This window comes from Oenanthe melanoleuca, chromosome 13 (genome assembly GCF_029582105.1).
Source record: "Oenanthe melanoleuca isolate GR-GAL-2019-014 chromosome 13, OMel1.0, whole genome shotgun sequence".
Classification (NCBI taxonomy): domain Eukaryota; kingdom Metazoa; phylum Chordata; class Aves; order Passeriformes; family Muscicapidae; genus Oenanthe; species Oenanthe melanoleuca.
In genome coordinates this window covers 8,524,445-8,538,481 of record NC_079347.1, presented here as the reverse complement: position 1 = coordinate 8,538,481, position 14,037 = coordinate 8,524,445, and the positions used below count along the sequence as shown (strand labels likewise).

At 46.1% G+C, this 14,037-nt stretch overlaps 1 protein-coding gene across 3 annotated transcripts in view; it reads left to right on the top strand.

The window, feature by feature from the left end:
• Positions 1-8,758: 8,758 nt before the first annotated feature.
• Positions 8,759-14,037, top strand: part of GRIA1 (glutamate ionotropic receptor AMPA type subunit 1) — a 121,215-nt gene continuing 115,936 nt past the window's right edge. For 2 of the 3 annotated variants that reach the window (XM_056502604.1, XM_056502602.1), the window contains exons 1-2: positions 8,903-9,181; positions 11,242-11,379. In XM_056502604.1, the coding sequence (XP_056358579.1) occupies positions 9,100-9,181; positions 11,242-11,379 (220 nt within the window). In that variant the 5' untranslated portion in view covers positions 8,903-9,099. Of the gene's footprint in view, positions 9,182-11,241; positions 11,380-14,037 lie in introns of all 3 variants that reach the window. The other variant, XM_056502603.1, reaches the window with a different exon arrangement.

The following is a 14,037-nucleotide window of genomic DNA, read 5'->3' as shown; positions in this document are numbered from 1 at the left end:
ACCAGCTGCCATAGGGGAAAAAATAGAAGTTGTGCATTGTACTGAAAGGCAGGAGCAGAGGGCTCTTGGGACTCCCTCTGCCAGCAGGAATCTTTTAAAGTTACCTGGAGGGCCCTGCAGGAGGTAACAAGGCTGTGAACTCCAGCTGGTGAAGCCATCAAGGCATGTCCCTTGCCCTCCTTCAGGGCTCCTGCCTGGCTTCCCATCTCTCCAGGGCAGAAGCCACTTTTTGTGTCCCTTCCCACCCCTGACAGTGTCACCGGGCTGTGAAGCTCCTGGGGAAACCACGTGTGCATGAGCATCACAGTGCAAGCTCAAAGCTCCTCCTGAATTAGAAAAATTATGGATTTCCCCCATTGTCTTGTTGTAAACACACACCTGACTGTGGAGAGTGGCTTTGGATCACTTTTCATGGCTTGTGCATGGAAAAGGGTCCCTCAAGTGAGTCCATCTCTGCAGTCCTCAAAGCCCTGTTGCCTGAAATTATCAAAACTGCCTGGGGGATTTTTGTGTGCTATTCCCATTAATTAAAATTAACAAATACCAGTGGGCACCTAAATAAAAATTAACAACTACCAGTGGGTATCTAAATCCCCGATGTGATTTTTGAGTACTGAACCAGCATTCTCTGCCAGGGAGAGAGGTCTGTTCAGTACTGCTCTCTTGAGTTCATATTCTCCCTTGGGGTTGCTTGCACATTCCTGACAAGAGACTGAAGATTTCTCTGGAACAGCCCCCGCTCTTTTATAGCGCTGCAGTCATACAAAATAAATATGAAGTGAGCTGATTATATTCCTGGAGCTACGAGATACCACGTGTCAGATCCAAAGTGAACTGACCTTTCCACTCCCAGGTGGACAGCTCTGACCTTTTGTGATGCTGATGAGAATCGTGGAAGAAATCATGATTAGGGAGAAATCGTGCTTTATTAGCATAGGCAGAGCACAAAGAACTCATCATCTAAAGACCTGCCTCTAGGTGGTAGGACACAAGAAAGTGTGTGTGTGTGTTGTATGCTCATTATAGCACTAATGGGAACAGGACAGCAGAGCAGAGGGACAGCAGAGGTGTGAGATGGGGAGTTATGCTTGCTGTAGAGGCTTTCTTGCAGTGGCAGTTATAGCAACAGCAGACCAGGATCCTACTGCCTCAAAGCCTCTTTATAATACCATTTTACAGAAGTCATTATTTGACAGAGGAGGGCAGGAAGTCCTGGTAGCTGCAGGAGCAGCCAGTTGGATTTGGTAGGTTTTTCCTTGCTGCAAGGTTCCAAGGAGCTGCTAATGAATAGGGATATTTTTGGGGGTGACTATGAGGTGCACACACTCCCCTTTGCAGGTTTAGGGGGGGGGCAGGAGGGGAACAAGAAGGGTTTTTCTTGCACAGCAAACATAACTTCAGAAAGTGAGGAGGTTGGTGGGAGGGGAGGGAGGGTGGGGGAAAGCAAGCAAGCACATATTATATTCCAACAGTTTCCACGGTGACATTTCATAATCACAACTCTGGGGGAAAATGCTCCATTGCAGAAGCTGGAGGAGGCAGCATGGCTTTGTGCATGCAGCCTCTCCCAGCACCTGTGGCTCACCATCTGAAGGACTTGGAAGCAAGGGCCAGCTAAACTCCTGAGGCTGCAGCACAAGCCCTGGGCCAGGAATTCAAATGCATAGCACTCACCATCATCCCCATCCTTTTATTTCAAGGATGAACATTTATAAATAAATATGATATCATCACACTAGATAGGAAGTCTAAATAGCTCCTCTTTCTTGGCAGGAAGGAGGAAAAGAGAGATGTATGTAGGAAGAGCCCGTGAGATGCACATAGCAAAGCAGAACCAAATAGCTGAAAGCACCCTGTAGTTAATGAATTGGGTCACCAGGTCTTTGCATTCCACATTGTCTCTCTTTTTACCCTCAGCCCTGGAATTAAAGTGAGCTCCAACCTGCCTGTCCATCACAAGGGCTGTTTGTCCAGAAGAAGCCAGAGCTTTGCTAGCAGCGAGCCTCACAAATCCATGGCTGGCATATTATTCATTTTACAAAGCAGCACCATGTTCACCTGATTCTCTTCCAAATGTCTGTGGTTCCCTGTGTCGTTTTAGGCAGTGTACCACTTGTCATCATGCTGCTACAGATGGCACTAGCTCCTGGGGGCTTTCCTACCAGACGTGGGCAGGGGACAAGAACACGAGGTTTTCATGCCTGGGGACTTTCCTGTCGTTCCTGTGGCAGAGATGCACAGCATGCTTCAGTCCCAGCCCTCTTGTGGGTTCTGTGAGCTCTGGCAAGTTGATTCCTCTGCCAATCTCTCAGATGGGAGAAATGTTCTTTGTCTTCCATCAGTGGCCATTAATAGCTGACCAGGGTGATCAAAGCTTTCTGTGGGCAAGGTGGCAGGATGCTGGAGGTTGGTTGTGCTGCTCCTGCAGAGCTTGACAGCAGCTCAGGTTTCTCAACATGACTCAGTGCAGTTGCCCAATAGTCCTAGACTGCATCCAAAGCAAATGCACATCAATGTATAAGATTTCTAAAGCAATTACTGTATCTTTATATTCCTGAAAAGAAAATCTTCTTTGTTCTTTTGTATTTTTTTGTGACTGAAGCTCCTCAGCTCTGTTCTTTTCCTTTCTCACTAATGATGTGCTTTCTTCTGATTCCCACTCCCTCTAACTGTAGGTGTTGCTACAAGGGGTTGCAAACTTTGTGGTGTGCCAGGTGACAGGGTGTTTGTGTGCTGTCCTTTCTGTCTTGATCAGTTGTTGGGAGTACAAAGGGAGTCTGGCCTTTTGTTTGTAACACTGCACTGATCTGTGCTTGTGATGTTCAGAGTCTCAGGGAAAAACCTTGATGAGTACAGAAAGTCCCTAACACGGGACACCTCCAGAAACACTTGGTATAACAGGGCCTGGATCCTTTATCTCTCTCTTCCAGCCTGGAAAATGGGATGATTTGTTAATAATTGCATTATTTTCAGATTGTATCCTTAGCTCTCTGCCATTCCTTTGGTATCTAAAGGATGAAGAGGAGAAATCATAGGCAACCCACAAAGCTTCATGTACCCACTAAGCTTTACAGCTTGGACAGACTTTTCAGAGGTGTCTGTCCAGTCAGTGACCTGTCCCTGTGAAATCCAGCCCATTTAATACACACAGACTGCAGATGTGCTGCAGACCATGCTGTGTGTGAGGTTGAGACACTCAGGGTGGGATTTTGTGTGATTTGATCCAACATTGAAATTCTCATTTCATTAAGATAGAGCACGGGTAGAAATTAAAGAATGAAGAGAAGTGATATGAATATCTGTATTGATTGCAGAAATTCATGACAGAATGACACTGATAATTCTGGTGATTTTTTAAGTTTTTTTGCTTTGTGCAGAGACTTCCCCCCTTCCCAGCTGGTAGCTGGCAGCCTGCTCTGGTAGGATGTGATGCAAGAACTGGAAATTGATGCTTCTTTTCTTGACTCAGACACTCCAGTTCAAAACTTTGAGTCCTTTGACTATTGGAAAGGCCAGGATCAGCCACCCTAAAGCTCAGCCCACATGTTTGTTTATCTTGTGTTTAGCAAAGCAGCCTGAGAGCTGTGGAGCCAGATGGCAATGATGGGATCTTTGTAAGGCTGTTTGAATTGTGGCAATTGCTGTTGCTGCTGCTTTTTGGATTGTTGGGTTGTTTTTTTTTTAATTTCCTAAATCAGCATCCTTTTATCTTCTTCATTTCACGTTTGTTTTCTGCACATCTTGGGTTTGATGCCAGAGATTAAAAATGAGGGTTGATTCGTATGTCAATATTAAACTGCATAATCACCTCTATCATTATTTGACTTCATCTGGAGCATTCACAATGTTTTGGGAACTTTGAGTGAAAGAAAACTTTATCATTTATATGAACATTTGACTGAATTATTGATAATCAGAATCTCCCATTGAGGTTGCATCCCCTGTGTCTGCCTTTTCACAGTACATAATCTCCTAGCATATATTTTCAACAATTTTTTTAAATGCTTATAATTTATTTCATTTTCCATTCAATGAGAAAATAATATGACAACCAATCTATGGCAATAATCTGGGGGGATATAATATTCTCCAACAACCTACTGTAACTTTTATGTATTACCAGTAATTTCTGCTTCCTCTGGCGAGGATTAGAGAAACATAAGGTGCTTTAATAACAAACAGGGATCCACCCACATCTCTGATTTATGTTTATGACTCAGCAAAGAGCGTAAACTGAGACTAGGGCACAGAGTGATTCTATAAGTAGTTCTAAATCAACCATTCACCAGGAGGGGGGTAAAAAAAAGTGTGCTAGCAGCCTTCCATGTATGAGGAAGAGAGTGGGTTTGGGGTTGCAGATGGTGAAGTTTCCTTTCCAGGGAGCCAGCACAGGGTCAGCTGGGATTCATCACAGAGAGATCTGAGGTGTTTTCGTGAGTGCTCATGGAGATATGTGCTCATGCAGAGCTGGTTCCATCACTGTCTATCAGAACAGCCCTTGGCTGAGTGCTGCAAGTCCAAATGTTGGACACAAACCCACCCTCAACAGGTCAGCTGGATGGTGGGACAAACAGCTGTAGAAAACGGAGCTGCAGATCCGAATCCACAGCTTGGACTGAAGCTACAGATTATTCCATTACCTGACTCCAAGCCCTGCCCTGTAGTGCCAAAGACCCCAAGCCCAGCTGTGTTGGGTGGCCCTGGAGCCCCCAGCCCTCCCCAGACTGATCTAGCCCAGGGCTGCTCCCAGCCAAGGCTCAGCTCCCTTTGCAGTGCTGCTCATGGATTTCCAGCTGAAGGGTGCACAGTGCCACTCTGATTGACAGGTTTATCTTCCAGTCCATTTGCTTACTTAATTATCCCAGAGTGAGCAAGAACTGCTTATAAATATGGTAATAGGCCCATCATTATGACAACAGAAGCACATTCTGGTACAGTTTGTGGGAAAAGCTGACTTTCCCCAGTTTCTGTTCACATCAGGTTTCCCCCGTCAGGAGGAATCAGTAAATTAATAAACAATATCTGGTGCCTTTAAAACATCATCCCCCACATGTGTGGCATCAGTCAGGACCTGCTTGGAGCTGTCATCATCTCAAGAGTTGTTCCTGTCCCACATCTTCCCATTTTAATACACACTGGAAAAGCTCATATTTCCCTTCTCTGAGTTGCTTCTGTAGTGTCAAAGTTTTTAATTTGACAGTTCCAGCTGCTATGTAAAGGGGAGATGGTCTATGGGAACTTCAGACCTAAATCATTGAAGATGAGGGAAGACTTTTCTACCTGATACCAAAAATTGCTGAGGCAGTTTTTGTCAAGGAGATTCTATCAAAAATTATTGGGCGAATAGAGTTTGTAAATGATAGTTTTCAGTGTAAATAATACTTTCCAGATTTAAGGATTGAAGCAAATGCCTGATGTTCAAATTCTGGAGTCTCTCCTCTGAGAGCCTATGCTACAATCATTCCTTGAGCAGTACATTATCCAAAATAGCAAAATTGAGGTGACCAAGGGAGGCAGAGAAATGTGTTGTCACCCCATCAGCATTTATTTCTGCCAAGGCTCTTCGAAAAACATATGAGATTCTGCATTGTTTGGAGTTTATTTAAATTAATCACTATAATTACATTCTTGCTCTTTATAAAAGGCCTCCTATAGAGATTGTCCAGCTAGGAAATAAAAGGAATTTCAGAAATTGTTGTTTCAATAGCCTCTTTAAAGACATTCAGGAGCATCATGTAAAACACAGTGGGCACAGGGGGAAATAATTCTGCTGGGAGGTCGGACGGATGCCGAGTTCTGTTGATTTCCTCATTTTTCAAGGCTGGAGGCTTCTGCATGTGAATGAGTCCTTTGTTTTTTCAAGGCTTCTGGTACAGAAATATATCTGCTGCAACAAGCCCTGATTTCCCATCCTGGAAACAAAAGCTCTGATAGCAGGGGCAGAGCACGCTGCTCCAGTGGACAAGTGCACACCCTGCAAGGCAGAGCAAAGAGGGAGGCAGCAGACATCCTTCTCAGAGCCAAAATTCTCTTGCTTCAAGCAAAACCTTGGAGCAGAAATGGGTGAGGGTAAATGTTCTTGCCAGTGCAGCAAGGTCAGCTGCAGACAGAGCACAGAAGCTCTGGCAGAGCCATTTTCTTGTCCTCATGTCTGGAAAAGACCTAAAGTGGATAAGCTGCATTCTTTCAAAATGCCTTTTTAAATATTTCTTAAATTTGACAAACTCTTTTTTTTTTAAGACCTGTATTTACCTAATTCTTCACAATTTGCATGAATTAATCCCACAAAACCGTGTTGGATGTTCCCTGTTGACCACCAGATGCCTGCCTGTCCCATCTATGTATTAAGAACCCTTTGAGACAAAATACAGGTATTATAAAACTCCATCCCTGATATTTTCATTGTTTCTGATTAAGATGGCTCTGTGCAATATGCTTGCACTCTGTATTGCATGATTTTCATTGCTTTCTGAAATCTGAAAGGAGAAATAAGCTCCTTCAATTGTTTTCAGGAATCAAGATAATTCATTTGTGTTTTTTCAGAAGATTGGTGGATTGATCTATGTTTCTATTGTGACTACACTTGTGAAGTTGGAGAGTTTCATCTATTTCCCAAGACTCAGTTTGTTTTTTAGCCAAAAGTTCAGACATTATGCTGCTTTCATGTTGACTTAAAGAACCTTCAGAGCCCCTAGAGTTAATTCTGAACATCCTTATGCTAACACACCCCGAATAAAATGTTGTTATCTGTAGGGAAAACGGAAATGAATACCTTCTTAAAATAATGATCTTATTACTACTTATCTTGTTACACTGTGGTGAGGTTCCCCTTGTTAAGCCACCTGCATTTTGAGAGGTTTATAGACAAAAGCAGCATTATTAATTAATGCGACTGTGCAAGCTTTCTGCAAGCTATTATAATATTTTATTGTTATGGCTACTATTATTGTTATCAGATAGGCTGTTTGGGAGTTTGGAAAACGTGCTGGCATCTTCCTGTTGCACTGGTTATCCTTCAGTGCCTTTCTTCAGATTGTAAATGCAGCTGTTTCTATTAAATTCTGGATGGAAAGCAAGATCCCATAAAACCTATCAGCAGGTTATTTTAGCCTCAAATCAGTATTGCTTAAATTATACAGGGAGGGAAATGGAAGTCTGGTGGAGGTGTTCCTATCAACAGCAGATGGGGATTTTTTTGTGCTTGAATGTGACTGTGGGCTGAAGGTCACCCAAGCAGAGAGAAAGGGTCAGGGCATCCTTTGGCCACCTTTATGTGGTTCCTGAGTGTCTGGATTTCTTCTTCTGGGAAAGGGTGGTTTGGGGCAAAAAAGAATCCATCCTAGAAGGATGTTTCGTGGCTCACCATGAGGAAAATGCAAACCTTCTGGGCTCTGGTTTTTGCAGTGTAACTCTGTGTTCTGTCTTGTAAGAGGCCACCAAGTCCCAGGCATCAGTGCAACTCCTGATGTACAGCTGTAAGAGTGCAACCCAGAGACCCCACACTAACTCTGGCATTCAGCATTTTGTCACTCTAGAAGTCACAGAGAAATCCATAAAATTATCTAGAAAGATGTTAAAGACCCCAATTTTTTTTATTTGCAGAGATTAAGCAAAGTATAATAAACAAATATAAAGAGTGGTGTTATCCATGCACCACAAAGTTATGTCACCCCTGTGTCCTGTGGCCAGCAGGGAACATTTCTGTGCTACTGCAGATTTTGTAGGCTTGGACATGTCCCATTTCAGTTACCCCACTCTGCAGTGTGCTCATCTATCCAACTGGTCCTGTGCAGGAGCAGTTCTTGACCTTTGAACATTGGTCACCACTCTTTGGTGTTCTTGCAGTTTGACCACACACGTTTGGAGATGGGGAGAGGACACCAGGGCAAGGGACCTTACACCCAACCAGTACATGGGGCAATCTAATTCTGCCCCAGACATCCCTTTTATCCTTCTGTTTCCTCTCTGCTGCGGACCCCTGGTGTGTATCCAGGCTGGAAACAGCAAGGGCAGAATATCTGGGCCTGGACATGGGATTTCAGCTTCTGGCATGAATGGCCTCAAGTTTGGCTTGGGACTTCAGGGAGGAATGGGTGAATTTTCTCTCCTTTCTGAGGTGATTATGGCTCTGTGTTCACCACAGTTCTTTAAAAATTTCCAAATTCCAGCTAGGAGCTGGCTTTTGTTGGTTCTACCTTTATTTTTCTCTTCCTTTTGTGTTTGAGCAAAGCTGTTTATGGTCAAATAAGCTCCAGCCTCACTAGAACTGCCATGAAACAGCTTCTGAAATGGTCCAGGGTAACATAGCCCCCTAATTTCAGAAGCCTGCCCTGGCTGATGGTGCTGGTGAGTACAGATTCTTCCACATCAAGTGCAGTGGTGAAAAGCCTCATCCATTAACAGTGGGCAGGAAAAATCAATGAGAAAGGTGATGGAGGGGGTTTCCTTTTTTTAATCCTTCGGGATCTCTCTCTTGTTGCTCTGAAATCCTTCCTTCCAAGGTACATTTGCAGGACCCTCTTTTATGTATTACCAGTAATTTCTGCTTCCTCTGGCGAGGATTAGAGAAACAAAAGGTGCTTTAATAACACCTGGTTATCCTAACGAGCCAGGCTCTGGAGAGCGATGTGTTCAACTCCTGGAGCCAGGGGTGAGAGCCCAGGCGGGCAGACAGATGAGTCCCAACCCTTTCTCTAGAGGAGTTTGCCACCTACTGATTTCACAGGTTCCTTTGAGCTCCTGCCAAGAGGAGCTGAGGGGGAAAGCTGGGATTTGGGGGCAGGTGGGGGCTGCCCTTAGAGACCCCAGGAGCAGAGCGGGGTCGGGGGATGCTGGTCCCAGATGTGATCCGCAGCTGGCGGAGGGGAGGGAGCGCCCGGCGTGTGCGTGTGCGTGTGAGTGCCGTGCGTGGCGGGGGAGGGATGCGATGAGGAGCGGGCTCTCGGCTCCGCTCGGGGCTCAGTCTGCGCTGCTGCCGGGCGCTGCTCAGCGCCAGTCCCAGCGCCGCGCATCCCGACGGCGGCTACAGAGAGCGCAGCGGGGGAAAAATCAAATCTATGCTTGGAACTGGGCTTCTTCCTCGCCAATGCAAAAGGGAATATGCAGCACATTTTTGCCTTCTTCTGCACCGGTTTCCTAGGGGCGGTGTTAGGGGCCAATTTCCCCAACAATATCCAGATAGGTGAGTGCGGGGATGGGGATGGGTAGGGGTGGAGAGGGGGTGGTGGGGGAAAACTGACCCGCTCGTGTGCTTGCAAAGGCACAATGTGTGTGTGTGAGAGAGAGCGGGGCTGAACTGCGAGGGCTGGGTGTGCGCTCGGTACCAGCTTTGCCGGAGCAGAGAGGGATCAATTTGGCTTTGGGGGAGGGGTAGGTTGGGAATAAATGCCTGTACACACACACACACACCAACACAGAGGGAGAAAAGTGCCTCTGAAATGGAGGAAGTATGAAAAAAAAAGAAATCTGTTTATTGCCCTGAGAAATGCCTGGGCTGCCATTGTGTGCTGCTGCATTTGCAAAGCCGGAGGTTGCATGGTACATTTTTGTGAGGATGCTCTCATCTGTAGGTAACTGGGACGGGAGGTAACGAGCAGACGCTCTCTGTTGTTATTGCTAAGGAATAAGGGCAAAGCTATCGGAAGAAGCTCTTGCATTGAAGTCTCTTTCCATTTCATGCCACTTGCTTCCCCTGCACACCAGCAGTGCCTGTTTGATTCCCTCCTCCCTTCCTGTAACTTCTCGGTGCTCCTCTCCCTCCTTCCCCGGGTTTATTGTTACTCTCCCATTGATATTTATTGGTGATCGTTTGTAACCTAGCCCAAATTCCCTTCCCTTGCACGCCGGTTTTCTTTCCCGCCTCCCTTCTCTTTACATTGCCAATCAATTGCTAATCCACCAAGTTCAGGCAACTCCTGCCTGAGTCCAGCTGCACAATCAGTGCTTTTATTGCTGTTGATGCTGCATCCGTGTCTCCCTCCCTTCCTGTCTCCCCTTTACCCCAAATTTGTGAAAAATCCCAGATTTTTTGCCTTTCGGCAAATGCAACTTGGCTACGAGCATCTGATTCCTCCGAAATCCGTGATTAGGCTGTGGGGTGGGAGGAACGGGGGAGGTGGGGGGATATTGATGCACAAATAGCCCTTTTCACACAAGGAGATGCCCCCTCTACTAAAGATGTGCAAAGTGACGCTGATGGCTGGTCCTTGCTATTTGTTTCTTCCTCAAGTCATCTTGGGCATTGATACTTTCTGCAGCTTTATTTTAATTCTCCCTTGTTGCTAAGTGCTTTATTTCCCTCCTCCTGAAATGCCAATAGCAGCGCTCTCTTTAAATGCATATAGATTACAAGACAGGTTGAATTTAATAGCATCTTTCTGGGGGCTGTCAAGGGATCTGCTGCAAGCCAAGGTTCCTGCTGGGGGAGCAGCAGGAAACTTTTCCTAGGGCTGGGTTATCGGTGCACTTTGTTCCAGATCCGTGGGGGAAGAGAGGCTTAGGTCCAGCCCGGTCCCAGTTCCTACCCTGTTTTTACAATTCTGTACTTCTGGGCTCATCTATATTCCTGCACAGATTGATTCCTTCGAGGGTCAAGCTTTAAGTTTGCTGCCCAGTTTGAGTTTGGCCACTGTCACCTGTTAAATTCAGGGGTTTTCTGTGTGACAAGCCTGCAGCAGCAGCAGTTGTTTGGTCACAGTCCCGTGTCACTCTGGCTGTCACAGCCCTGTCCCCTGCTGGGCCAGGCTCAGGCTGCCCTGTACCCCAAAGTCCCACAGTGTGGGGGGACCCCTGCACCCCTCCTGGAGCAAACCTCTCCTCCCAGGTAGCAGGGCTTGAACTGAGCCTCATCACAAGCGAGGGGAGGAAGGGGGAATCTCGTTTTTTTGACTGAGGTGGTATTGACAGAATTCCCACTGCTCCTGCTTGAAGCTGGGGGGGATGAGGAGACTGAGCCTCACCCCGTGGACTATCCCTCCCCTGCAGCTGCTTGGCCTGGGGATGCATCAGGACCCCTATATGTGATCCAGGGTTACATAACAGACGGATTGGAAAGGTTTTCTGCTCCCAACCTGTCCACAGCGGGCATTGAACCCTTAGGTCTTGCATTCTGGAGGATTTCTGAGTTTAGAGGCACTTCCCAGGCTGTGGAGATGTAGGCTCTGCTCTCAGGAATGTTTTGGACTGATGATGTTTATAATACGAATGTTCTTAAGACCCTTATTGTTCTGTTTTTCTCCCCAGGGGGGTTATTTCCTAATCAGCAGTCCCAGGAACATGCAGCTTTTAGGTTTGCCTTGTCTCAGCTCACAGAACCCCCTAAGCTCCTTCCCCAGATCGACATTGTGAACATCAGTGACAGCTTTGAGATGACATACACCTGTAAGTACCAGCGACCACACTCTGCCTTGCTTCGGGTGCTTTATTCCTGCCTTGGGTTTGTTTGCTGTCTGAAATATGGGACATCTTGCACCAAATGTGCACCTCACCTTTAGGATTCAGGCAAGAAAACCCCAGACTTATGGACAAAGGGTTTCTGGGTCGTTTTGGTTTGTGCTAAGCGATAGGGCTGAGGTAGTGATGCAGTTATCCAGCATGTCCTGTGTTTCCCCTTCCATTGATCCAAAGTGGTATAAACCCCCCAACATTTCATTTCCTCTTGTTTCTCTAACCTCTGCCCAGCTCATTACGTTGAGGTTTCATCCCCATATTTCCCATAGCTGTGATGCACAACAAAGACACCCCTTTCCACCCACAGAGTGCACAGAAGTCTCTGTTTAGTGTGAACAGCTTCTTCCTCAGCCCCAGTTTAACCATCTGTCCTTGTAATATAAGAAAGACCTAGAAGAAACCAGCAACCTGGTGCAAGTGGAGTCTAAATCCACAATAAGGGCATGCCTAATAATGATAGAGAGGTAAGAGAGTTCTAGTTTCAAGAAATTAATTCATTGGCTCTAAAAACAGATATTAAAGAATGAGTTTGCACCACAGAATTGATCTCAGAGTGTGTCTGCACCCTGCTAGAGCACAGCACATTCACTCTACTGCTCTCACTAGATGATATTATTGGGAAAAAAAATAGCTTGCTAGGTAAAGCCAAGACTATCAGCAACAAATAAACCAGGAGGAGGAAACCAAAGAAACCTAAGGCCATGACAGAGCCCTGTGGTTGCTGTGCTTTCCTTGGAGCAGCGCTGTGGGCGAGGGGCTCGCGCCGGCAGCGTGTGATGCACAGAGAATTCTGTGGTTTGACCTCGTGTCAGACACTGCTGCTGACACCCTCTGAGTGTGTGTGTGCTTGGGGGCTGCCAGGAGAGGCTGGAGGAAGCCTTCCCTTCGTGGAGCCTGTTGGGTTGTTGTTGGCTGGTGTCTGTAGTGTCCCCTTGAGTCACTGGAACATCCCCCCTGCAGTTTAGTCCTGCGGGATAGAGGTGAACACAAGCTGTTCTCTCTGCTCAGAAATGCACAGAAGGGATCTCCTGGAAGAAAGAGCCAGGAGGAGAATTAATGAGGCTTTTTGAAGTAAAAAAAAAAAAAAAAAAAAAAAAAAAAAAAGAAAAAAAAAAAAAAGAAACAAAAGTTGTGATATTTTCTGTTGGAGGGTTTGCACAAACAAGATTTCAGGAATTTCCTGCCCAGTATGGTAACGGAGACGCATGGCCACACTTTCTTTGCAGTATCTAATAGCATGTCTAAAGGTTTTCTATTTTCCTTAATATCCCTCTATTTGCCAACTACAGGGTTTCCATCAAGGAAGAGCAACTATTTCAGCTCTATCCAATGGCACTTTCTTGGCAGGAAAACCAGACAAATAGAAGAAAAAAGCCAGACCTTGTATCTACCAAGGGAAAACGTCACCCACCTGGGGTAGAGTTGCTGACTGTGGCTGGGGATGAGCTATTTCAGAGCTGATAGCAGGAAGAAAGCAGAAACTGCAAGAATGTCACTCAAATAAATTCTCCATCTGCACATGGCTTTCCCTCCCTCTCCATGCCTGCCACTAATGGTTTTGTTTACAGCTTTAATGGCAAGACCATGACACCAGTTATGCTTCAGAAATCTGTCATTAGTACTGCGGGGGCAGGGGTGGTCTCACAAAAGCTGAATGGAAGCAAGGCAGCCTCCCAGAGGATGTTATATTTGAGTTCTATGTAGGGCACATTGTCCTAGATCAGACCAGCAGAGCACTCTGCACAGTCCAACTTCACTTGTCCTCCTTTTGCTTTTCTTATAATTAAAAACTTCCTAAGTTCCTCCAGACTATGGAAGGCAGAATTTGTTTTGTAAGCACAAAGGAAGGTGTTATTCCATGTACCCTAGGGGTGAAAAAAAACCCCCAACCTAAAGAAAACAGGCCATTAGGAGACCTGATTTTAGTACTCTAGAGCTGAAGTGAAACTTTTGTCAGGAATTAGCTCATTCTTCATCTTCCAGCTAATTCCTTGCCTGGCTGCCAAGACTAGATATCAGCAGAAAGATCTGTTTATTTAGAGAGAATAAAAACCCTGCCCACACAGTGGTCCTTATCTTCTGAGAAAAGACTGGCCGTGCTACCAGTTAAAAGTACCAGGTTTTGTTCCCATGGAGATGGAGAACACAGCATTTCCTTGCCATTGGCATTACCTGCTTCTATGACAGTTAAGTCAAGGGTGTTTGGACCCTGTGAACCTGATGCTTCACCTGTCTGGGTCTCCAGCAGAGCAGCTGAGCAAGACTAGTAGGTCCCAGCTCCAGTGCAAATCCTGCTTTGTGCTGGGATCCAGCCTTGTGTGCTACATGTAGTGCTTATGGCAAGTGTCTGGAGCAGCATCATTCAAAACACAGAGCAGAAATTAAGAATCAGCAGTGGCAGCAAAGCCCTTGTTGGGCGCCTGTGGGTGGACATGGAGCAGCAGGTGAAGGGCAGCACAGTGAGAGCGGCCTGGCTGAGGAAATCGTGTGCAAAGTGCACCTCAGCAGGAGCTGTGGCCCTGCTCAGCCCTGCCTGGCACCTAGCTGCTCGCTGGTGAGATGAGCAAGCGTGGCAGTGGCTGCAGTGAC